The sequence below is a fragment of the Pristis pectinata genome, chromosome 23, assembly GCF_009764475.1.
Source record: "Pristis pectinata isolate sPriPec2 chromosome 23, sPriPec2.1.pri, whole genome shotgun sequence".
NCBI lineage: Eukaryota > Metazoa > Chordata > Chondrichthyes > Rhinopristiformes > Pristidae > Pristis > Pristis pectinata.
The window spans coordinates 32,659,287-32,684,589 of NC_067427.1; the positions used below are offsets into that span (position 1 = coordinate 32,659,287).

The following is a 25,303-nucleotide window of genomic DNA, read 5'->3' on the forward strand; positions in this document are numbered from 1 at the left end:
GAGGCTGGTGCTGGACTCATTGTTGTTTGTAATCTATATCAACAATTTGGATAAGAATGTACAAGGCATGGTTAGTAAGTCTGCAGATGACATTAGAATAAATGGTATAGTGGACAGTGAAGAAGGTTATCAAAACTTACTCAGCTGATCAAGCTCCCCTTGTAAGTGGGCTGAGGAATGGCAAATGGAGTTTAATTCAGATAAGTGCGAGGTGTTGCATTTTTGAAAGTCAAATCCAGGTAGGATGTTCATAGTGAACAGCAGGGCCTTGAGGAGTATTATGGAACACAGGGACCTTGGAGTACAACTACATGGTTCCCTGAAAGTAGAGTCACAGGTAGACAGGGTGGTGAAGGTGGCTTTTGGCACTCTGGCCTTCATAAAGTCAGGACATTGAGCATAAGTGGGAGGTCATGGTGTGGTTGTACAGGATGCTGGTGAGACTGCACTTGGAGTATTGTGTTCCATTTTGGTCGCCCTTCTGTAGGAAAGATGTTATTAAACTAGAAAGGGTGCAGAAAAGATTTACAAGGATGTTGCTGGGACTTGAGGGACTGAGTTTATAGGCAGAGGTTGGACAGACTAGGACTTCATTCCATAGAGCATAGGAGACTGAGAGGTGATCTTGAGGAGGTGTATAAAATCATGAGGGGCATAGGTAGGGTCAGTGCACTCAGTCTTTTTCCTAGGATTGGGGCATCAAGAACTAGAGGGCATAGGTTTAAGGTGAGAGGGGAAAGATTTAATAGGAACTTGAGGGGCAACTTTTTTTTTACACAGGGTGGTATTTATGTGGAAGGAGCTGCCAGAGGAGCAGGTACAATAACAACTTTTAAAAGACAGTTGGACAGGTACAAGGATTGGAAAGGTTAGAAGGTTATGGGCCAAATGCTGGCAAATGGGACTAGCTTGGATGGGGCATCTTGGTCGGCATGGACCAGTTGGGCAGAAGGGCCTTTTTCCGTGCTGTATAACTCTGACTCTATGGAAAATCTTCTGTTTCTTTAGATGAACTCAGGTATTCATTGAATCACGTACACACATTATTAGACTGGTTATAACAATAGAAAATAAACTTTTATTTGTTAGAATGTAGAGCAATTGTGCTTTGTATTTAATTACATGCTGATCCACCACAGGTAATGTTCCAGGTGACAGATTTTGTAATGTAATTGTTTGTCGTTGTTTAGTTTCATTCTTTTTGGGAAGAAATACTATCTTGTGTAAATTGCCAGATGATGACTTTACTCTGGAACTGCATATGTGGCTGCAATTCTTTCCCTTGCAACTCTTGGTTAACATAATTACTATAGTCTGTGTCATAGTTTAAAATGATCAGCTTGAAGGACCAGTTAACATCTCATTGCAGTCAGTGATCATTTTTGCCAGAGACTGTTTCGATAACAGCATGATTTTCAGGAAATGCCTTTTAACAAGGTAAATTCAATACATATTTAGCCTTTCCACAAATGTTCAATGACCTAATGTCAATCTGATTTGTATTTTAACATTTTTACCCTTGCCATACAATTTCATTTTTTGAATTACATTCATATGTGCCCATGTTGTAAGTATAATACTAGACTAATCAGTAACAAATAGATTGAGAGTGGAAGTCTTTTTTGTCCCAAGAAGAGGATGGACACACATCTCACGTTTTAACTTATGTAAAATCTGCCCAGAGAGTTTAACTGTGCATGCAACATGATCCATCAACGGCAGAGGTAATGCACCTGCTCTCTCCCATTTTCTGGCTTCTGGATCATAAATAAAAATGCTGTCCTTTTTGGCCATTTGACACAGAGAACCCCCACCGGTGATGTAGAGTTTGGAATTGTGCACACAAGTGCTAAATTGACAGCAGTCAAAGGGCGATACCTTAAGTGTTGTCCACTGATCAGCTGCTGGGATGTAATACTCAGTTTCATTTACATGAAGCCATTCATTTGACTGAAAAGAAATGAATGACATAGTTAAGCAGTACAAAAAAATAACATCACTACATCATTTAATTATAATCAGCACAATACCTTCTACTCCTCTCACTGTATAAAGCGATGCATTCAGTTCCTATGGATTTTTTTATTAGGGAATGCCGGTATGTTTAAGTGCTTTAACGAGCCATTCTTTGAAAATGAAAAAGTATTTTAAACCTAATTCTCAGGAAATTAGGTTGGGAGGTAGTTTTGGTTATCTAGGTTTGAATCCAGCTTGGAGAGAGAATTCTTTTAAATTGAAATTTATTTCTGTAGTCTGTTTTATCTATAGTTCACAAAACTAATCTTTGTGCCTGCGCTCTGTCCGCAATGGCCATCTTGAGCTGTTGGGTGAAGCTGTTTCAACTGCTCTCCCTTTTCCCACACCGACCTGTCTGTTCTCAGCCTCCTCCTCTGCCAGGGTGAGGCCAAACATAAACAAGAAGAACAGCTCCTCCTATTCTGCCTCGGTAGTCAACAACCCAGTAGTCTGCCCCACTTGGCTCCATGTGTGCATCAACCTTTCCTCTCCTGGATCCACCTGTCACTTGCCAGCTCCTGCCTCATCCCTCCCCCTCACCTCTTTATACTGGCTATCTCTTTAATACTCTGTCCTGATGTAAGGTTTCAACCTGAAACATCAACTATCCCTTTGCAATTACAGATGCTGCCTGATCTGCTGATTTCCTCCAGCAGATTGTTTTTGGCTCCAGATCCCTTCATCTGCAGTCTCTTGAGTCTCCAGATTAACTTCTGTATTCATTCATGTCACCAGATTTTGTTCTGTTTATCAGCAAAATGTATCTCACGTTTTCACATTTAGCTAAGCTGAGGCAAAGGAGTAGCATTGTCTGACATTATGATAACCTATATCTAAGTTTGGAAACTTTAGACAAGGAAAGATTGGTGGTGTTGTGGATAGTGTGGAGGGCTGTTGAAGCTTACAGAAGGGTATTGATAGGATGCAGAGCTGGGCTGACAAGTGGCAGATGGAGTTCAATCCGGAGAAGGGTGAAGTGTTACACTTTGGAAGGACAAACTCCAAGGTGGAATACAAGGTAAATGGCAGGATTCTGGGCAGTGTGGAGGAGCAGAGGGATCTGGGGGTTCATATCCACAGATCACTGAAAGTTGCCTCACAGGTGGATAGGGTAGTTAAGAAAGCTTATGGGATGTTAGCTTTCATAAGTAGTGGGATCGAGTTTAAGAGCTGCAAAGTAATGATGCAGCTTTACAAAACTCTGGTTAGACCACACTTAGAGTGCTGGTCTGGTTCTGGTCGCCTCATTATAGGAAGGATATGGAGGCGTTGGAGAGGGTGCAGAGGAAATTTACCAGGATGCTGCCTGGATTAGAGAGTATGGATTATGAGGAGAGACTAAAAGAGCTAGGGCTTTACTCATTGGAGAGGAGGAGGATGAGAGGAGATGTGATAGAGCTATACAAAATACTAAGAGGATTAGATAGAGTGGGCAGCCAGCGTCTCTCTTCCAGGGCACCAATGCTCAATACAAGAGGACATGGCTTTAAGGTAATGGGGACGTTCAAGGGAGACGTCAGAGGGAGGTTTTTCACCCAGAGAGTGGTTGGTGCATGGAATGCGCTGCCTGGGGTGGTGGTGAAGGCTGATACGTTGGTCAAGTTCAAGAGATTGTTAGATAAGCATATGGAGGAATTTAAGATAGAGGGATATGTGGGAAGAAGGGGTTAGATAGTCTTAGGAGTGGTTTGAAGGTTGGCACAACATGGTGGGCCGAAGGGCCTGTATTGTTCTATGGTAAGCCTAACATCTGTGGTAGGTAAGTTATTAGAGGCAATTCTGAGGGATAACATATACAAGCATTTGGAAAATCAGGGGTTGATTAGGGATAGTCAGCAGGGCTTTGTGCATGGGAGATCATGTCTCAGGAATTTGAGTTTTTTTGAAGAAGTAACAAGGAAGGTCAGTGAGGGCAGGGCAGTAGACGTAGTCTGTATGGACTTCAGTAAGGCCTTTGATAATGTTCCACATGGCAGGCTGCTACGGAAAGTTAGATCGCATGCGATCCAGGCTTGATGGTAGGAAGCAGAGGGTGACGGGAAGGCTGTTTTTTGGACTGGAGGTCTTTGACTTGTGATATTCCCCAGGGCTCAGTGCTAGGCTCATTACTAGTTATCTATATCAATGATTTGGATGAGAATGTACAAGGCATGGTTAGTAAGTTTGCAGATGACACGAGAATAGGTGATGACATTGACGGTGAAGATGTTTATCAGGATTTATGGAGTGATCTTGATTAGCTGGGTAAGTGAGCTGAGGAATGGCAAATGAAGTTTAATTTGGATAAATGCAAGGTGTTGCATTTTGGGGAGATAAATCGGTAGGATATTCACAGTGAACAGTAGGGCCCTGGGGAGTGTTGTAGAAAAGAGGGACCTGGGAGTACAAGTACATGGTTCCTTGGAAGTGGTGTCACAGGTAGCCAGGGTGGTGAAGAAGGCTTTTGTCATGCTGGCCTTCAGTCAGGGCATTGAGTATAGCAGTTGGGATGTTATGTTGCAGTTGTACCAGACGTTGGTGAGGCTGCATTGTGTTCAGTTTTGGTGGCCATGCTTTAGGAAAGATGCCTCTAAGCTGGAAAGAGTGCAGAAGAGATCTACGAGGATGTCGCCTGGACCTGAGGGACTGGGTTATGGAGGGAGGTTGAGCAGGTTGGGACTTTGTTCATTGGAATGTAGGAGAATGAGGGATGATCTCATAGTGGTGTATAAAATCATAAGGGGCGTAGAGAGGGTGAACGTGCAGTTTTTTTTCCCCAGGGTTGGGGAATCAAGAACTAGAGGGCATAGGTTTAAGGTGAGAGGGGAGAGATTTAACAGGAACCTGAGAGGCAACTTTTTCACCCAGAAGGTGGTCAGTATATGGAACAAGCTGCTAGAGGAAGTGGTGGATTGGGGGAAAATTAACAACAGTTAAAAAGTATTTGGACAGGTACATGGGTAGGAAAGGTTTAGAGCGATATGGGCCAAATGTGGGCAAATGGGACTAGCTTAGATGGGACTATTGGTTGGCATGGACCAGTTGGGCTGAAGGGTGAGTTTCCGAGCTGTATGACTCTTTGATTCTCCAAGTCTGTGGATGTATCAGGTTCTGCTGGTTTGTAATTCATTTGTTATGGTGGGAAACAAAAATTTGTGGATTTAGGATTGTAAAACTTTGATGTTCACAAGTTATAGTGTAAGGTCAGCATTGTCAAATAACTTTGAAAATTCTGTGATACTTATCAAGGCAACATTAGAACCCAGTAAATCATTCTCTTACATTGTGTAAACTATGAGCTGAAACATTTGATTGAAAACTTTTACCCAAAATGTTATATAAATGCAAATTATTATTGCACTTTGAAGGTGGTGCAGCATTGATCAGAGTTAGAGAATGACTAGGACAGAGAAATTTATAAAGACCATAATAATAAGTACTATAACCAAAATGACTTAACCTCCTAAGTGTAGTTGAGGTTTAAAATAGGTATGTTAGCAAGGGAGTATTTAATTGTACAAATCCAAGGATTCCTGAAGGTGGCAACACAGGTGGATAAGGTAGTGAAGGAGGCATATGGGGTATTTGCCTTCCACAGTCAGGGCATAGAATATAAGAACAGAGAGGCCATGGTATCACTTTCTAAAACATTGATTAGAACACAGTTAGAATACTGTGTACAGTTCTGGTTGCCTCAGAATTGTGATTGCGCTGAAGAGGGTGCAGAGGAGATTCACTAGGAAGTTGCCTGAATGGAGCACTCAGTTATGAGGAGAGACAGGATAGGCTGCATTTTGCTTTTACTTGGAGGCTTGGAGATCAATGCTCCTTGAGATCAATATTTAACATGCTTTAATGTGCCTTCCAAATCCAAGTCCTCAATGCTTTACATCAAACGAACTGGTGTTATTTAAACAGGTTGAGAAAAGTTTGTACTGAAAGTGACAAAATGAAGATTTAAAATATATCTTACTGAGTTCAAAGCTCTTCCCCCTACACAAAATATTTTGTCTCCAATGGTAGCCATTCCATGGTCACACCGGGCAAATGTCATGGGTTGGTTAATGATCCATCGCTGCAGTCTTGGGATATAACTGTACAGATCATTTAGAGCTTTTCCTGCTGAGAATCCACCTGATGGACATGACAAAATGGCTGAATATTCAGATTTTTTAATAGAAGAACACATGTAACTCTTACAAAGTGCAACATTAACTCAAAGGCTGAATGTCAGAAAAATGGAAGGGAGATTTATCATTTCAACATTTAAAAACAGGCAAACCCAGAGGACAGGAGGAATCCGATGGGGATTCTTTCAGACCCTCTCTCACTGCTCCCCCTCTGTGATTTTTGTTATTCTTTGCGCCCCTCCCCACCTAGATCCACCTATTGCCTGCCAGCTCCTGCCACCTTCTTATATTGGTTAGTTCATCCCCCCTCCAGCTCCCCACCCCCCACCCCCATTTTTCAGTCCAGATGAAGGGTCTTGACCCAAAATGTTGACTATCCACTTCCTTCCATGGATATTGCCTGACCCACTGAGTTCCACCAGCATTTTATGTGTTGCTCCATATTCCAGCATCTGCAGCCTCTTGTGTCTCCATATACCTTGAAGAGACTTCGCAGCAGAGTAGCAAAATGGAGACGTGGAACCAACTAAGTGTTCAGATCTAAACTTTGGCGGTGGGGGGAGTTACACACAAATTCAAGAAGGCAGCAGGCAATAGAACGAGGGACAGGCAATAACTATTGGTTTTACAGATGGTATTCACATTCTTTAAATGAATAAAAAAGAGCTTTAAGGTGCCTAATAGATAATGTTACTGGAACTTGGGATGCATTCCTATTTTTTATGGTTCTGCCTTAGAGACAGAGTAGGTACAGTTGCCATTTTCCACTGGAGGCTCCTTCACTTGCCAAACTTCACCATCCATTGTCATCTATCAGTACCTAATATTTGTGCTTGTATACAAAGAGGTGGGTTTTAGGAATGAACTGATGAGCAGCACTTGAAGGCAAGACTAGGAGAGAAGCATTGGGGACTGAGAAGATCAGTGGAGATAGAAGTAGGATTGATACAGAGGGAAGTGGTAACACAAACACAACAAGCAACAGGAAGACTATTTTCAAATATGTGCAACACCAAAAGAGACCAAGAAATAACTACCTGCACGTCTATAACACTTTTTCAACATTGTACATGCCTCAAGTTCCTTTACAGCAACATTCAAACAATTCTGCACCGCCAATGATGAAATATTAGAAAAATGAAAAGTTGAAATTTTAAAGTTAGAGAGGCAGAGAAGTCTAGGGAAGGGATTCCAAAGCTTTGAACTTGAACTGGTGAAGCCACAACCACTAATGGTGGGACAAGGGAATCAAAGATGCTTGAGACCATTAGAGACACATTTGAGTTCTCAAAGGAATAGAGGTTAGGGAAGGGAATTTAACACAAGCTTAAGAATTTTAAACTTGAGATATTGCAGGACCCTATATAGGTAAAATTGTGTGCTTTCTAAACATGGCCATTAAACCTAAAGGTGCATCAGTGTTGTGGATTGATTAACTGCAGTGAAATTCCTGGTTTTGGAGTTTGAAGATTTCAACACAACATACTCACAGAAAGATGTTAGCCGACCACAGAAATAAATTTTTCTTTAAGTTGATACAATCAATTGCATTTTTGCCACTTGTGCTGATCAGCTGGCAGAAGTATTTGCGGACATATTCAACCTCTCCCTGCTTCAATCTCAGGTTCCCTCCTGTTTTAAGAAGACCACTATCATCCCGGTACCAAAGAAAAGCAAGGTAACATGCCTCAATGACTACCAACCAGTGGCTCTGACATCCACCATCATGAAGTGCTTTGAGAGGTTGGTCATGGCATGCATCAACTCCAGCCTACCAGACAACCTGGACCCATTGCAATTCGCCTATCGGTAAAACAGGTCTACAGCAGATGCCATCTCTCTGGCCCTACACTCAGCTCTGGAGCATCTGGACAGTAAAGACACATAGGTTAGACTATTGTTTATTGACTACAGCTCTGCCTTCAATACAATAATTCCAAGCAAGCTTGTCACCAGACTCCGAGACCTAGGACTCAACACCTCCCTCTGTAACTGTATCCTTCATTTTCTAACAAACAGACCGCAATCAGTGAGGATAGGCAGCAATACCTCCGGCACGACTATTCTCAACACTGATGCCCCACAAGGCTGCGTCCTCAGCCCTCTACTCCACTCCCTATACACTCATGACTGTGTGGCCAGATTCTACTCTAACTCCATCTACAAGTTTGCAGGTGATACCACTGTTGTAGGCTGTATCTCAAACAGTGATGAGTCGGAGTACAGGAAGGAGATAGAGAGCTTAGTGGCATGGTGTCATGCCCTCAATGTCAACAAAAGAGCTGGTCATTGACTTCAGGAAAGGGGGCAGTGTACACGCACCTGTCTACATCAATGGTGCTCAGGTCGAGAGGGTGGAGAGCTTTTCCTGGGAGTGAACATCAACAGCTTGTCCTGGTCAAATCACATAGATACCACGGCCAAGAAAGCTCACCAGCACCTGTACTTCCTCAGGAGGCTAAAGAAATTTGGTTTGTCCCCTTTGAATCTCACCAGCTTTTACCGATGCACCATAGAAAGCATCCTATCTGGATGTATCACCGCTTGGTACGACAACTGCTCTGCCCAAGACCGCAAGAAGCTGCAGAGAGTTGTGGACACAGCCCAGCGCATCACGGACACCAGCATTCCCTCCTTTACCTCTCATTGTCTTGGTGTAGCAGCCAGCATAATCAAAGACCCCACCCACCCGGGACATTTTCTCTTCTCTCCTCTTCCATCGGGTAGAAGATCCAGGAGCCTGAGGGCACGTACCACTAGGCTTAAGGACAGCTTCTACCCCACTGTGATAAGACTATTGAATGGTTCCCTTATACAATGAGATGGACTATGACCTCACGATCTACTTTGTTGTGACCTTGCACCTTATTGCACTGCACTTTCTCTGTAGCTGTGATACTTTACTCTGTACTGTTATTGTTTTTACCTGTACTACATCAATGCACTCTGTACTGACTCAATGTAACTGCACTGTCTAATGAATTGACCTGTACGATCGGTTTGTAAGACAAGTTTTTCACTGTACCTCGGCACAAGTGACAATAATAAACCAATACCAATAAACCAATTATGTCTAAGTGACAGTACTACCTGAAGTTGGCTTCCTTTAGATTATATTTCTACTGTCTTTATTCTTCCCTCTATTTCTCCCCATTCAGAGGTGCCTCGGGCAGTGCACCCTGCAATGACAGGCCACCCGCACAGCACCTTCATGTGTGTTGATGGTGCTAGGAGGTGTGCAAAAGTGCCCTTCTCTCTGGAACACCTAAATATACTTAAGATATGTTACTGCAGCCTATTGTATTTGTGGGATGTGTGGTGAGGCAACATATTTCCTGAGGTACAAATCTACATAACTTTTAACTCTGAGATGAATAATCTGGAAGTGCGACTGTTCTAAAAATTGTATGTAATTTTTCTCCCATCCTTTGTCCTTACCTGAAATATAGAGAATGCCTTTGTGCACAGCCCCAGTGTGGTCCGCCACTGCCACAGGGAAGGGTGTTACAAACTCCCATTTGTTCTTTTCACATTTGTATTCCTCTACTGTATTAGTGAGGTTCCCTAGCAGTGTGCCCCCTGCCACAGAAATAATGCGGTCTAAAATTGTATCCACGTGAAACCGTGTGCGTCTTTCCAGCATGCCAGCAACCTGAATCCATGAGTTACTTCGTGGATCAAACCGAAAAACCTGGGTAAAGAAAAGACCTAAGTATGACTAATACATTGACTTAACTGATGTACCAAAAGTTGATTTTTCTGTGAATGTAATAAATTTGATCCTTAGATACTCAGAAAATTAACATGTTAATAATTAACCTGATAATTTTTACACCTCAAAAGTAATTGGCTAGATCTACTTGGTAGACTGAGCAGAAAGTGAAAACCCATGAGATCCAAGAAAATGTGATGTTGAATCCAAAAATGGCTCAGTGGTGGCCTTCTAGTGATTGTAATTGGAATTCTAATGCCCCAGTGGTACAGTCCCATGGTTTTCCTGTGCAGATCAATGTTTGAACGAAGATAATAACCATGATAAGCTTGCGTGTGACACATAAATTGGACAGTGTTGAAAAAGAAAGTTGAAGGCAGCAGGAAATAACTGGTCAGGTGAACAAAAATGTGGCAGGTTGAATTCAATCTTGAAAAATAGTGAAGCAATGCATTGGGGAAGGCAAGAAAGACAGCAGAAATGCAATGTATGGTAGAAATCTGAGATCCTATTTCTGTTGCATGCCCACAGATACCTTTATTGGTAGAGACATAGAACATAAGAGCAAGGAGGTAACATTAGAACTGTACAAAATAGGCTGCAGTTCGGATAAGGTGTCCAGATCAGTGTCAATTAGTGCAACAATGTGATTGCACTGGTGAGTGAAAGGGGAATTTACAAGAATGTTGCTCAGTCTGGAGCATTCTAATAGCGGAGAGAATGGCTACACTGAGTTGTTTTTATTTTGGGAACTGAAGAGTCTGACAGGAGTCGTAATCTAGGTGTATAACATTAAAAGAGCTGTAGGCAGGAAACTATTACACTTAGCAGAGAAAGGAAAAGGATTAGAGGTGAGGAAAACATTTCCACCTAACGGTGGTAAGGTTGAGGAACTCTGTTTGAGAGGTTGATCAAGGCAGAAACCTCATCACAATTTAAAAAATACTTGGATGAGCACCATAAGTGTCATACTTTATAGATTTACTTATTAAGAGCTGGGATTCCCCTAAGTAATTTGTTTTTGGCCAGTGTGGATAGGGCAGGTCTTTATACAATGGGCTGAAAGCTGCTTTCTGTGTCATAGAACCAGAGAACCATAGAACCATACAGCACAAAACAGGCCCTTCAGCCCACCATGTTGTGCCGTCCATCAAACCACCCTCACACTACCTAACCCCTTCCTCCTGCATATCCCCCCATCCCACACTCCTCCATATGCCTATCCAACAAGCTCTTGAACCTGTTCAATGTATCTGCCTCCACCACCACCCCAGGCAGTGCATTCCATGCACCAACCACTCTCTAGGTGAAAAACCTCCCCCTGACATCTCCCCTGAACCTCCCACCCATAACCTTAAAGCCATGCCCTCTCGTCTTGAGCATTGGTGCCCTGGGAAGGAGGCGCTGACTGTCTACTCTATCTCTTCCTCTCAGTATTTTATATACCTCTATCATGTCTCCTGTCATCCTCCTCCTCCTTTCCAGTGAATAAAGCCCTAGCACCTTAAGCTTCTCCTCATATTCAATACTCTCTAATCCAGGCAGCATCCTGGTAAATCTCCTCTGCACCCTCTCCAACGCCACCACATCCTATAATGAGGCGACCAGAACTGAACACAGTACTCTAAGTGTGGCCTAACTAGAGTTTTGTAAAGCTGCTGCATCACCTCGCAGCTCTTAAACTCAATCCCGCGACTTACGAAAGCCAACATCCCATTGGCCTTCTTAACTGCTCTTACCACCTGTGAGGCAACTTTCAATGAACTGTGAATATGAACCCCCAGATCCCTCTGCTCCTCCACACTGCCAAGTACCTTGCCATTCACCCAGTACTCTGCCCTGGAGTTTGTCCTTCCAAAGTGTACCACCTCACACTTCTCTGGATTGAACTCCATCTGCCACTTGTCAGCCCAGCTCTGCATCCTATCAATATCCCTCTGTAAGCTCCAACAGCCCTCCACACTATCCACAACACCGCCTATCTTAGTGTCGTCCACAAACTTACTAACCCAGCCCTCCACCCCCTCGTCTAAGTCATCTATATATATCACAAAAAGTAGAGGTCCCAGAACCGATCCCTGCGGGACACCACTAGTCACTGCCGTCCAATCCGAGGGCACTCCTTCCACCACAACCCTCTGCTTTCTACATGCAAGCCAATTCCTAATCCACACAGCCAAGCTTCCTTGGATCCCTTGGCCTCTGACCTTCTGAAGAAGCCTACCATGAGGAACCTTATCAAACGCCTTACTAAAATCCATGTAAACCACATCCACCGCACTGCCCTCATCAATCAATGAACACTATTAATATTGTGTACAATTTATTGTAGTATATGCTTCTTGGTTCAGTTTTAGTTAGTGTTTTTATCCCTTTGAGCTGGTTTGCTTACTACAAGTTTGTGTGTATTCCCCTCTCCCCTTGCCATTTTTCTTTTTTCCTCTTCTACAGGCATGAATCCATTGATTAAATCGATGGTCACCCTTTGGTCTCTTCCACAGTTGTACTTTATTTATATGTGAAACTCAGTAGGTTGTCTGAACACTGCTATAGGCTAACCATCGTCTCACCAGGTGTTCACACGTCTTTCATAGCAGTATTTGCAGAACAGCAAACAAGAGTATGAACTTTAGCTGAATTGGTTTTTCTTTTCCCTAACTAGGGTTGTTGCCTTGACCATACAAACCTGCAAAACAATCAGCAGAAATTTCCTGTATTTGTCTCCATTCCTGCCTGTTTCAAACATTACATTGCATTGCATATCTATTCACAAACCTGAGAGAGGGCTAACTCAAACCTCTAATATCTGCCAGTATTAGATTTTAAACAAGATGCTAAGTGGCAGCATACATGAACTTGATCATTTTTAGAGTGCCCTTCACTACCTCTCTGTAGATGATTTAGCTCATCAACTAATCTCTTTTTGTGGAAGTGACAGGGAGATCCTGTATCCTCATGTTCTTTGGCTGGTAGGTTAGTACACCAACCAGGGTTTTACAGTGTTAGGGGTTTTGAGTTTAATCCTTTATAAAATTAACTTTCAATTTGGTCCTTCAATCTTTGGCAAAATTTTATAAACACTCTATGGTAACAATATTTAATAGTCTGAAAAATGTTAAGTTAGAATCTATTTGTGCATTATGTTTGCCACCTAATAAACAAAATCTCCAGGTAAGTTATTAATGGCAATGAGGTAATCTTACATCTTCAATGATAATCCATATGGTTCAAAACATTGCTGAGAAAACATTGTGCATGCTTGTGTAGCTGGTTTAAATTGATGCTATAATTGTAAAGTTTTCATGTTAGCAAACTGATGAACATCACAAAGTGATCTCTTGTGCAGTGACTTTATTTTCTTTGGTATCAGTTGTATGTGTTTTTGGATTCCAGATAATTTTGTCTTTCAGTTGTACATTAATGACAGGCTAAAACTAAGACAAATCAGTACCAACATTAGTAAAATACTAAACTCTAGCATCATAGAATGGTATCAGATTAGATTACAAACTGGCTTCTCATATTTATGTCCTACAGTTTGTGAAACCTTGAAATTTTAGAAATAAGTGGCTGTACTCTTGAAAATATGGCGACGTCATCTGTACTGCAAAACTGTCCATTATGGTTCAGCATGGATAAAACCGGGCTCACTAACTGTGCTGAGTCTGCTGATCTTAGCTAGATCGTTACTAGTGACTTCAAGGTGACTGGCAAAGAACCTTTAGGCTACTCTTCATCACAACCTCACTTACCAGCTGGGGCCACGTGTGAATGGGGTGAGCACAAAATTCTTTCAGCTTTGGTAACCACCAGGGTTAAACCCTGCTGTCACTCGTTCTATTTTCACAGAAAGGAAAGACATTTAACTGAGATTAACAAAAACAGAAATTTGTTAATTGTACAAGTAGGGCGAACTATGTTGGATAAAGAGTAGGATTCTTTAAGAAATGCCTGGTTTAACCTGCAGCAGGACATAGCTATAAACAATTTACATGTAGCTTTTTAACAAGGGAACATGTAATTATTTTTCTTGTCATAACTCTGAAGATATTTAATCATAATGGAAACAAACCAAAGAGTTGTATGTCTTGGTAGTAATATCTGCTCATTTTGAGTTGAGAACTCAAATAAATGGAAGTCAGCAAATATATAATCCACTGTGTGACTTCTCAGGAAGGCTAAATCAGAAATGAAATTAAATTTGTATAGTATTTGTATCGTAATAAAATGTCCAAAGACTAAAGCTGATATTCAGCAGATGTTTGGGGAAATGAAAAAAATAGCAAGCAGATTGATTTTCAGGAGAATTTTGAAGATGGAGCTAGAAAGATTATAAAATAATTTAAGACTGGAGAGGCAAGATGGCGGAAGGTTTTTGCACTGGAAATAGCAAAGGCTGAAACAATGATTGGACACTGCAGTGCTGGAACAGTTTATTGACATGAAAAAGGCTAGAAAAAAGTGATAAAAGAGTGGGGAAAGTATGGCTTGGGATATGCAGTCTGGGTTTAGCTAAGGTGGAGTTTAGACAAAGACATGGATGAGGATTTTCTAGGTGATAGAAGGGGAGTCAAAGGGAAAATGGCTGGTTGGATAAAGATAAGCAGCTCTGTTCTTGGTTGAGATGCAGGGTTTAAAGATAAAGGGCACAACTTAATTTATTTTAAGAGAATAGCCAGGGAAAGGAGGAAATGAGTGCAGCTCTTCAAAGTTGGCATTTTGTAAAGAGGTGATGCTCAAACATCATTACTTGCATACGCAAGCTGACCACTTGAGTACCATTAAGATGCCAAATAGTTCTGCTCAGAATGGCAAATGTTAAAATCTGTTGCTCAAGATGCTGGGTTTGCAAGAAAAATTCAAAAATGATTTCATTGTCAAATTTATGATTTTATTTTAAACAAGGCAGTTGCCACTGAAATGAGATAAATCACTAATACATAATATTTACAGATTGGACACATGAGCGGGCACAGCATTGATGCTTGCAGGAGATAAATGTTCACTTTAACAAAACAGTGCTCAGTTTTATAAAAAGCCTAAATTCTATTTATATAAAATAAAATGAAAATTGAATAATTTTTCATTATGCGTCCACGCAGCCCCAGGCTTTCTCACTAGTCATTGGAAAGCATCAAGAGGACCTGAGAACCAAGGAACCAAGTCAGTTCCTCGAGCAGCATTCGAGTATGTTCATGACATGCTGAGTAACACAGTGACCAATTCCAATATGATCAGAAGCTGACCCATGCTTTCTAACTTGCTTCCCCCCCTTAACGAGTGGCCGAAGGTTTAGATCATGCACTGAATTGCAGCCAGTGGATAACTATTAGTCTTTTAAAATATCAAACATTTTTGCACAATAAAAATTCAGCAATACTGCAAATTGTAAGGACTTACCTCATTTGATGGCTGATTTCCAGTGGCATTGAAGCTGTTTTGTCCACCTATTACGAATACAAAATTATTCACAACTGCTACACCATGATTGTACAAAGGAGTATGCATTTCTCCCAGTTTTCTCCAACAGCTGCCAGTCTCATCTGCAACCCAAATATCACTGCAAGTACTGTTGTTTGTTGTGCGGCCTCCGAGGATTAACATATTTTCAGTGTTTGACCGAATCCGCGAATGTTCGGATGCTAGCACGGGCTGAGCATATAATCGAGAATGGTATCTGAATGCTTCTTGGAGATACTTGTAGCATTGGGAATCAGTTTTCATAACTGAGATTTCTTGAATGTATTCCTGTAAGTCGACAGCTGAAATAAGGCAGAATCGAATTCTTTTCATTACATGTGCAGCATCCTTCAGTCTGTCCCTATTATGGTGCAGCCACATAGATGCACAATTGAATAGTTCTAGTTCACTGTACTCTTGCATTTCATCATTCTCCAGAACTATGCACAGTGTTGCTTTATCCAGCTCAACAAGGTACTGATGATTTTCTAATATATATTTGTGGTATTGTCCAAGATACAAAAGTGCTTTTTGTTTTAACTCTTCAGGTCCAAATTTTTGAATTATTTTAAAAATATCCAAACAATTTCCCCCACTGAGATGTTCCTCGAGGAACCTAAAACATAGACTAATTGCATCCTGGATCAACAAACTCTCGGCTGCCTTTAATATATCTTCAATTGTATCTACAGTAAGATCTAGTCTGTTTGAGTAAATGAAGTCCAGCACGTGCTTCAGCCCTCTTGCACTGACATTATTTAACTTGATAGCATTGTCATGTTGGCTTTCTAATAATAACTTGCAATAACTACTCGCAGATGCTAGAATAACTTTGTGAGCAGGAAAGGTGACTCCTTCAGCTTCCAGCGTAACGTCACACAAAATGTTTCTCATCCGCAAATTGAAGAGCCCTTCAAGTAACCTGCAAGGATAGGTGTCTGAAACACGTGAATGGTGCTCCACATTGTTTTGCAAACTATTTGACATTTTTTCTAAGGTAGAAGAGATCTCTGCTACGAAGTTCTGTTTTCTTTGCTGTATGAAGCTCCTGCTTGATAGGAAAAAAAATTATATCATCATTGCTATAGCCTACTAATTCATTTAAAAGTCCCATAGTCTTAAAGATGAGACATCTGTAGTGACCTCTAACTTAAGTCACTGAGAAGGTCTGCCACACTTACGTGTGTGAAGATTTTCTGATAATAGTGATGAGGGTGCCCGTTACAAGTGAAACTCATTAGATATTAGATAGTTGAGATACTTCAAGAATAAATGTCTATTTTCAGTTTATCTGTTGCATTGATATGTTAAATCATTTTATTAATACACACTCTTAACTTACAATTATCCAGCTGCTGGCTCTTGAAGCTCTTTGTTGCTTATTGTTTTCTGTTTCATTCATCTGGCATTTTGGAGATGTTTGACCAATAAACTTGTAGCATCATTCAAATACTAGGTCCTTTTTGTGTCCAGTGAATTTTCAGAACCCAGATGTCCTGCTTATTAACATTAAATGTCCTTGGTTTGTCTCTGCGACATTGGTTCAACATTTAGTCAAACTGAATCGTTTAGAGTACTGATCACAATGGGATTTTTTTTTTGCAGCTTAGTTCCTCTTAGTGTTTTATCTTAGTCAAGTATTTAAAATGTCAGCAGTACTTGTCTGGACTTGTCTGCAGACAAAATGCAATGGGTGTTCAGATACACAATGTCACAATGTGACCAAAACAATGTGTGTTCAATATTCCAAAGGTCATTTTATAAGTGCCAGAAATATTTTTGTTTCCTTTACTAAACTAGGAAATTTGGATCATATTAAAAGAATCCTTGCTGTTTAGAGTTTGCAGATTGAAATATTGTAAGATTGAATGCAAATTTCCCCAAAGTTGTACCTGTGTTTGGATTTCTGCCAATACCTTGCTTGTGTGAATATTTCAATTAGGATTTATCTTATTTCCATTTCTAAGAATATCATTAATATTTATATTAGCAGTAGAAAGTACCAGGTCATTTTAACTTTGCCAAAGGCTTCAATATTACCTTAATCTAATATGAAAACTGAAGCTTAATAATGTTCTGTAACAGCCTAATGGCAACTTTTAAAGTATTTCCCTGCCTCCAACTTAATCCTGTCCTTTTGTTTTATACATTGCTCTGAGATACGTGGCAAATTTTTGAAATTTGGTTCTTTCCCTGAACATCTTCATTCCATGCGTTTTGAACCTTACACCCATGGCAACAATTGCTCTTTACTTCCTCTGTTCCAAGGAGAACAACGCCAACATTTTCCTGTTTACAAACTAAAATTCCTCATCCCTGGAATCACTCTAGGAAAAACATGAGATCTTAGAGAGGATGCAGAAATTTATTTGAAATGTAGTGCCCAAAATTGGACACAATACTTCAGCTGAAGCCAAAATATTACTCTATGAAGGTTCTTCATGACTCCTTTACTCCTGTATCGTATGCTTCTGTTTACATATCCCAGCATCTCATTTGATGCATTTATCTACTTGCTTTGCCACTTTCAATGATAATGCATGCATACCCTCAGATCTCTTTAGTTAATATTGCCTCACCTCATTCCTTCTAAAGAAATGTGACACTCGACTTTTTCCTGTTAAACTTAATCTGCTATTTGTCCGCCCATCCAAATGGCTTATCTGTTTTCTCATAAGCCTACCACTTACTCCTCAGTGCTTACAAATTTTATTTGTAATACTAGCTCATTTGACTGGTATTTAACTCTTTTTTCAATACACTCTAACAGGTATGTTTTATAATTCCACGGGGACAAAAAAATGCTTTGATATCTATACTGAGTTTCAACATTGTGCTGATCCGACAGGCTGTGGTTTGGGCTCTGCAAGTCAAGCATGGGATTTCCAGGTACAGAACTGTTCTATGTATGCATGAAATCTACCATGTAGCTTTTGTTAACCAGTCTGAAGAAATCCTCCCAAATTTGATATCACAGATGAAAGGGAAACTGGCACTAAAATATTAGTGAAATTGTAACGACAATCCAAATGTCTCTGTACAATGAGTGGCCTTTGAAGTAGTGGCCTTTGGCCTTTGCACTACATGCCCTTGTCCTCAAACATTCCATGGAATGCTTGTCTAAATGGATGTTCCTTTACAGCTGCTGAATTGCAACTGATGTAACATTGTTGGCTGATGCCACATTCAATAACAGAAAATTTCTGATTGAGGAATAAGGAAAAGGGCTGACATGTTAAATAATCTGTATGTCTCAAAGTAGTTGACGGAAATTGAACATCAGAAATAAGGAACCACCAGTCTAATAAGAGCAAGAAACTTAAAGGGCTTGAGTGATTAATGGCATGAAAGCAGACAAATCCCCAGCTGGGCTGCATTCCAGATTCAGAACTTGTCACCTCTGAGTCAACTCTGACTCCATTGACCTGGTCACAAAAACCTCAGTTGTGATTACTGAGGGATGAGGGATGCTATCATTAGATGAATCAATTAAAACTGAGGCTTCCTCTCTAAGGGGTATTAAAAGAACCCATCCCTACTTCAGAGATGTCCCTTGTCTTTGAACAATGTTTACCCTTCTGAACATTACCAAAAATAGATTGTCCAACCAGTATAGTTACAGTAAGTCATATTTTTAGAATTAAAGATTTTTTTGGAGGGTGGGGTGTAGCAGGAGAAAGGTTCTTGTACAAGAGGAGTAAAACATTTGTACTAACATCAGTTTATTCATTGCAACTTGTCTTTATTTTAATGCTTTATATTATACTATTTAATTCATGCAAAATTTAGTAAGACAGAACATGCCCCCTGTATTTTAAAGTCAAATCTAGGAAGGGGGCTTGTATGTTGATTTTTACAGCATTTGATTTAGAGTGTCACGTTATTAATTCCTAAGATGGGGCCGTTATCCAATGATATTAATAGGACAACAATCACACGTGCTGTGTGTTGCTCTGATGTAGGACAGCTTAAGATTTCCATAAAAGGAAGAACTGAACCTTTTGCCCAGGAGCAAAGGTGGCTTTAAAATATAGTTAGTTTTATCTCAGCATATTGTTTTTACCTGAGCAATCAGCTTGTCTCCATATATAAAGCTTATTAAACACAAACATTTAAGATTAGTAACGTAATGAAAATATTTCTACCTGCCCATTGTAATCTTTAATTTTATTACATTGCTGATCAGATTGACTATAAACGAATGGTTTATTCATCATTCTGATTTTTATTTTTTAGGTTTGCACAGAGATAAACCTGTTGTATGAAACCAACAATAAGACTGATATGTTCCCAGTGCTTCCCTTTACTGAAGGAATGAGGAGGAATTATTGTCACAGTAAATGGGGTGTATACCCCAATACAGAATGGTTAAAAATCCAATACTGGGGAGATGGTAATAATATTTTTTTAATCAATCAGCCTTATAATTTTGCGTGGAAGGGGTTATATCTAACTAAGTATATTATTATTGCAGATTTCAAAGCAGCAAGTAATATAATATTTTCTAATGGTGACTTGGATCCATGGGCAAATGGTGGTGTAAGTATCTGACTACACTGAATGCAGTGCAGAACAAAAGATGGTGGAAAACTAACTGTTTTCTCCTCCTCGAAACAGATACTCAGAAATGTGACTCCTTCTGTGGTTGCTTACATTATAGAGGGAGCAGCACATCACCTCGACCTGAGGTAAGCTAAAACCTTTCCTTCATCTTATCACCTCTAATACCCAACAATACACACAGCTGTTGTCATCTCTGAGTATTAGTAATTGGCAAGAGGCTGACCTTGGACCATAGTGTTGACCCTTATGAAATACAGCAAGAGTTGACAAGGTAATAAATTACACTGTTCGAGCAGACTCTTTTGGGTCTAAATTACTTTGAGTGGTTCACGTATTGTTCTCTTTCAGAGCATCTAATCCAGCTGATCCACAATCAGTTACTATAATTCGTAAAAGAGAATCAAGTATCATCAGTGAATGGGTGAAAAAGTATCAGCGTCATTCTATTTGACAAGTTAGATGTGACATCTGATATACATGTGGCTTTTGGTCCAATGTTAAGAATAGGACATTTTTGTTACTTGTGTTGTTTGAAAGAAAATTATGAGACTTGGAAATGTATGAAACAAACTAATAATGTTGGAGAGACATAATTTTGTATTTGCATTGGTATTGGAGAAAATTTTATACAATAAAATTGAAAATTTACAGAACATTTACAGTTTTTTCTAGAAGGAGAATCTCAGACAAGGTCACTTGATTATTGAAAATAGCACACAAACAGTACACAAGTTGTTAAATGTAACAGTATTAAATAAAGGAATGATAGAGATTAAAGCTACATTCACTGCCGCTCAATTTAAAACATTCGAGTACTTAAACAAGAACAGGGTAAAGAAAATACACTGAAAAATGTTTTACAGAAGGGGGCAGGGATATTGCCAATCAGGCTGTGTTAAAGCTATTAACCTGAAATTATTGAGTGTTGGTGCAGGAATTGCAACTTGCCTAATTCACCTGATATTTGTTTCCAAGTTATTCTTATAGTAAGATGCAGCAGGCAAACTGTTTCAGTTTTGTACATTCCAGCAGCCATTATTCATATTGAATACAATGTTCAGTTTACTCAAATTTGTAAGAATTTAGCTGCTGTTCAACAGCATATGCAGCCAGTTACTGAGCAAGCTTCATTTTTCTCATTTATATATGGCACTTTCATTGTAGTGTTGCAATTTAATGTAAAGACACTCAAGACATCCCTGGAACTACTGCAAAGTTGCATGTTAGTCTGAAAAATCCATCCAAAACAGCTTACTTCCAAATGGCACAAAAACGAGAAGTGGCACTGCACCCATGATCTACCATGTAAGAAATGCAACACTAAGTGCATTACAAATAATTCAAAAGTGACAAAATCAAGATCAGCATCATTTGCTGCCAGTTACAGCATCTAGAAATTTAAGTAATAAATATTGGTGTCCTCTGGAAATGCTTCTAACTTCAGGTTCAAAGGCTGTTTTCAAACTAATGCCCAGACAAATTGGACAACTTTGAAATAATTGCAAAATTATGGCTCATTTCCTCTTGTTTTACTCATTTAAAATCTGATTGATTGCATCTCATTATTTAACCCTTCCTCCCTTGTAATTAGCAACAAATTAATAAAGGCTGCCTGAATCTAACTTGTATCCTACTGCACCTGATTTCTCATATTGCAGGAGGAGGAAAGCATCACCAAAACACTCATTCAAATGCTGAATAAATAAATCCTTTCCAGGTTTTTATCAGGAATGCAAAATTTAAAATTAGCATTATGTTGTTAGATATATTTCAAATGCAATCAAGCTGCAGCCTGAAGCAGAGAGAGAAATGCTACGTTTTATTTACAGAAAACAAACCCAGTCTGCATCATCTTCAGATATGGGGGTAAGGATATTTAATCAGTGAACAAAACCTGTGCTAAGAAATTTAGTTTAATGGATTATACTAACCACTTTTCAAAATAAACCAGCAGCATTTATATTTACACATAGTTGGGACCCGCATTTTTCCTTAAGATATTTCACACATTGGTATTGCAAATATAATTTCATTACATATTTACATAAATGTCATCAATATTTTTGGACTATAATCATAACACATGAATGAATCAATTTTGATTATTCTATATTTAACCAAGTATATAATTAGCTTTCCTGGTCACCGATATTTATAAGAATTCTATCCTTATCAATTCCGTCTATATGTCCATAAAATCTGTTCTATTTCTGCATTCAGGCCATTTAATTTTAAAAAAGTTACATAAAATATTCCTCTATTGGACTGAACTCGACAGGAAAGAATGAATGGGCAGGCAACGTGGTAAGTATCTTTTGTAATATACAAAACAAGTCAATTCAAGTGCAACTCTTCTTATAATTGTTCCCTGGTTTATAATATTTAGGTTCACATTTGTTTCTAAACACACCTGTGCAGCCATGGCCACTTTTTATACACACACCTGTGTAGCTGTGAACGTTCACAGTGATTAATACAAATCCTCCACAGTGGTTAGCTCCAACTGACATTGTAGATCCCACAACCAAGATGTACCAGGTTTCTAGACAAAACTTATCATTCCTACATTTATCAGGTTGTCCATATCGGAAGAATGTGTGCTTCAGTATTAAAAATATATTTGTCCAGGCTGATTAAGTTAAATTCATCAGAAAAAAGGAGGAAGAAATATTTCAATGTCTCTCCAAGGAAGAAGCTCTCCATTTTATCCCGGGGTTCAGGGTTCTCAGAACTCCGCACGTTATTAATGGAAGTATAACCTCCTGTGTCAACCTGTGTAAAGTTAAAACAACCCAATTGAAGGTGCCTTTAGAAAGTTCTTACAATAGCTCAAGAAATTAACATGCAATTATAAACCATTAAACTATTTAAGACTAAGTGACAACTTTGTAAATTATAGTCACTTATTTAACATGGGAAGTCTAAGACAAGGATAATCTGATTCACTGATACTGATTGATGGATTAATTTGCCTGGTTGCCTCTATCATATTTCTAACAATGTCATGTCATGGATATTTGATGTCCAGCAGAGAGGAGAGTTGGACCTCAGAAAGTTGCAAAACCATAGCCCAATTGTTGCTGTAAGCAGCAATGTGACAGAACTCACTTACCTTAGAAAGCTGTCCACAAAGATAGGATTTTCCCATTTAACTGTGCCCATGTGACCTAAAGATGCTGTCATTTCAGGTTGAAATGATGGCAAATGTTAGCAAATTTACTGTGTTAATTCTGGGCCTACATTAATGTAGGGTACAGGAAGTCAGTTCCTTAATAGAAGGAAATGCCATGCATCCAACCAACAGAGACAGAAGTGGCTGTAGGAAAGGTTGAGCCTTTCTGTTAAGCAATGCAAACAGAGTGCCACATTAACTCAATAAAATTCATTTTAAGGCAGGAACAAAATATTAGGCTTATGAGGCAAAAAACAAACTGCTGGAGGAACTCAGCAGATCAGGCAGCGTCTGTGGAGGGAAATAGACAGTCGGCGTTTGGGGTCAAGACCCTTCATCTAGACTGAAAGATAGAGGGAGATAGCCAGTATAGAGAGGGAAGGGTGGGGTAAGAGCTGGCAAGTGATAGGTGGATCCAGGAGGGAGGGGTGGAAACAGTGAGAGGCTGGGAGGTGACCAAGGGCTGCGGAGGTTGGAATCTGATAGGAAAAGGTGGAGAATGGGACCAAACAAGGGAGGTGGGGAGGGCAGATGGGAGCAGTGGGGGGAGGGGACCCCGAGGGAGGAGTGTGGGGGTGTTGAGAAGGGTGTGTGCCACGTTCATGAACATTGAATTCTCCAACTTCAGGTAACCTGCTCCCCATCTGATCTAACCAGGTCCTCCTACACACACCCCACCCTGTAATCACCATGTTTCTATCCCCTCCCCAACTGATCCCATCTGCCATCACCAACATTCTCCTCCCACTGGGTCCCATTAGGCTTATGTTGTGACGACTGATAGAAACAATTAGCCAAGAGAAAAGATTGGACAAGCTGGGGTATTTTTGGAACAGGGGTGGTGATAGGAGACTTAACTGAATGCACTCAGTTCATCATCTGTTAGTTTATGGAAGTCAGCCCTAGACTCCACCTCAAATTTTTTCCAGAGGTTTTATAGTTAATGTGGGAACCACTGATATCACAGCAAGTACTAACCTTCAGTGATCAGTTTTGAAATTACAAAGTACAACTGTGTAAACAAGGATCACAGGCAACCACTTGGCACAAGCAGTCCGGAAACTGACCACCGCAGTTAGACGGTGTACTCTAGAGAGGTGTGAAATGTACCAGGTGGCTGCAAACAGCCATTGCCAGAGGGAAACCAGAGACAAATGAGCCATGCATTAGAAACATTAGATAGTTTACTGTTAAAGGTGCTAGCACCACCGAGAGTGACTGAATAAAGGCTTGATACATTTATGGCTCCAGAATCCAAATAATTCTTCAACCTCAAAAGGTATTTAAATGTTTTAACGTTCACTATTATATGTTAGTGTTTTTAGAACATTACTTTGAGAGGTATATTGAGCCTCAATGGTACTTGCATTTTTTTTTGCTAAAAACAAAGCCCATGCCCCTAACCCTCATAGTCAAGGACTGAGTACGATACAGGCACAGGGAAGTCTTACTGCAGTCGTACAGGGACTTAGTCAGACTGCACCTTAAGTATTGTGAACAGCTCTGGCCCACTCCCCTAAGAAAGCCTGTACCTGCCATTGAGGGACTGCAGCCAAGATTCATAAGGCAGGTTTGCTGCATGAGGAAGAGAGCAAACTAGGATGGTAATCTCTAGAGCTTAGTGTGGGGGGTGGTGGTTGGATCTTAAAGGGCTTCACAGGTGAGATCCAGGGAAGATATTTTCCTTGGCTGGGGGGGGGGGGGGGGGGGGGGGCGGCGGGTGCGGGGTTGCATCTAGGACCAGAGAGCACAGTTTCAAAATAAAAGGTTGGCCATTTGGAATTATTGAGCTGAAGAGAAATTCCTTCACTCAGAGGGCAGGAACGGCCAAGCCCAGAGAGCTTATTTGTATTTATTCAAAACACAGATCAGTAACTTTCTGGATATCAAGGGAATCAGGGGTTATGGGGATAGTACTGGAAAAAGGCATTGAGTTGGAACATCAGTCATAATCTTGATGAATGGTGGAGGAGGCTCAGAGTCAGATTGCCTGCACCTATCATGTTCTTGCTGCATTTATACAGTATTTGAATGTGGTCATACAGAGCCGTAATCTGCAGGGCTATGAACTCAAGCTGGATGGTGGGATTCCACTGGATTGCTCTTCTACAATCCTCACAGATATGGGCTAACCAGCCTGCTGTGTCTCAAATTTTTTACCATGAAGAAAACTGAGTCAATGCACTAACACAAGCGATGAGCTGAAATCCAGTTTACAGTTAAAGATCTACCCAACTTGCTGGAAGAGCTTTAAGAAATTGCAGTTATGTT

The 25,303-nt window shown here is 40.2% G+C and overlaps 3 protein-coding genes across 8 annotated transcripts in view; 1 reads left to right on the forward strand and 2 right to left on the reverse strand.

Moving 5' to 3' along the window:
- dpp7 (dipeptidyl-peptidase 7) overlaps positions 1 to 25,303 on the forward strand; it is a 103,516-nt gene that overhangs the window by 69,951 nt on the left and 8,262 nt on the right. The window contains exons 8-12 of one of the 2 annotated variants that reach the window (XM_052037057.1): positions 18,068 to 18,186; positions 19,534 to 19,690; positions 19,772 to 19,836; positions 19,915 to 19,985; positions 20,209 to 20,391. In XM_052037057.1, coding sequence (XP_051893017.1) covers positions 18,068 to 18,186; positions 19,534 to 19,690; positions 19,772 to 19,836; positions 19,915 to 19,985; positions 20,209 to 20,311 — 515 coding nt within the window. In that variant the 3' untranslated portion in view covers positions 20,312 to 20,391. Of the gene's footprint in view, positions 1 to 18,067; positions 18,187 to 19,533; positions 19,691 to 19,771; positions 19,837 to 19,914; positions 19,986 to 20,208; positions 20,392 to 25,303 lie in introns of those variants that run through there. The other variant, XM_052037058.1, reaches the window with a different exon arrangement.
- Positions 1,192 to 16,860, reverse strand: LOC127582072 (kelch-like protein 9). Its single transcript, XM_052037059.1, has 4 exons — positions 16,640 to 16,860; positions 9,564 to 9,816; positions 5,969 to 6,129; positions 1,192 to 1,950 (listed from the first exon to the last, which is right to left on the reverse strand). Exons 1-4 carry the CDS (start codon positions 16,697 to 16,699, stop codon positions 1,585 to 1,587), a joined length of 840 nt encoding a protein of 279 aa, XP_051893019.1. The 5' UTR covers positions 16,700 to 16,860; the 3' UTR covers positions 1,192 to 1,584.
- Positions 20,452 to 25,303, reverse strand: part of LOC127582070 (endoplasmic reticulum mannosyl-oligosaccharide 1,2-alpha-mannosidase-like) — a 131,537-nt gene continuing 126,685 nt past the window's right edge. For 3 of the 5 annotated variants that reach the window (XM_052037055.1, XM_052037056.1, XM_052037053.1), the window contains exon 14: positions 20,453 to 22,632. In XM_052037055.1, the coding sequence (XP_051893015.1) occupies positions 22,432 to 22,632 (201 nt within the window). In that variant the 3' untranslated portion in view covers positions 20,453 to 22,431. Of the gene's footprint in view, positions 22,633 to 25,303 lie in introns of all 5 variants that reach the window. The other 2 variants (XM_052037054.1, XR_007958053.1) reach the window with 2 other exon arrangements.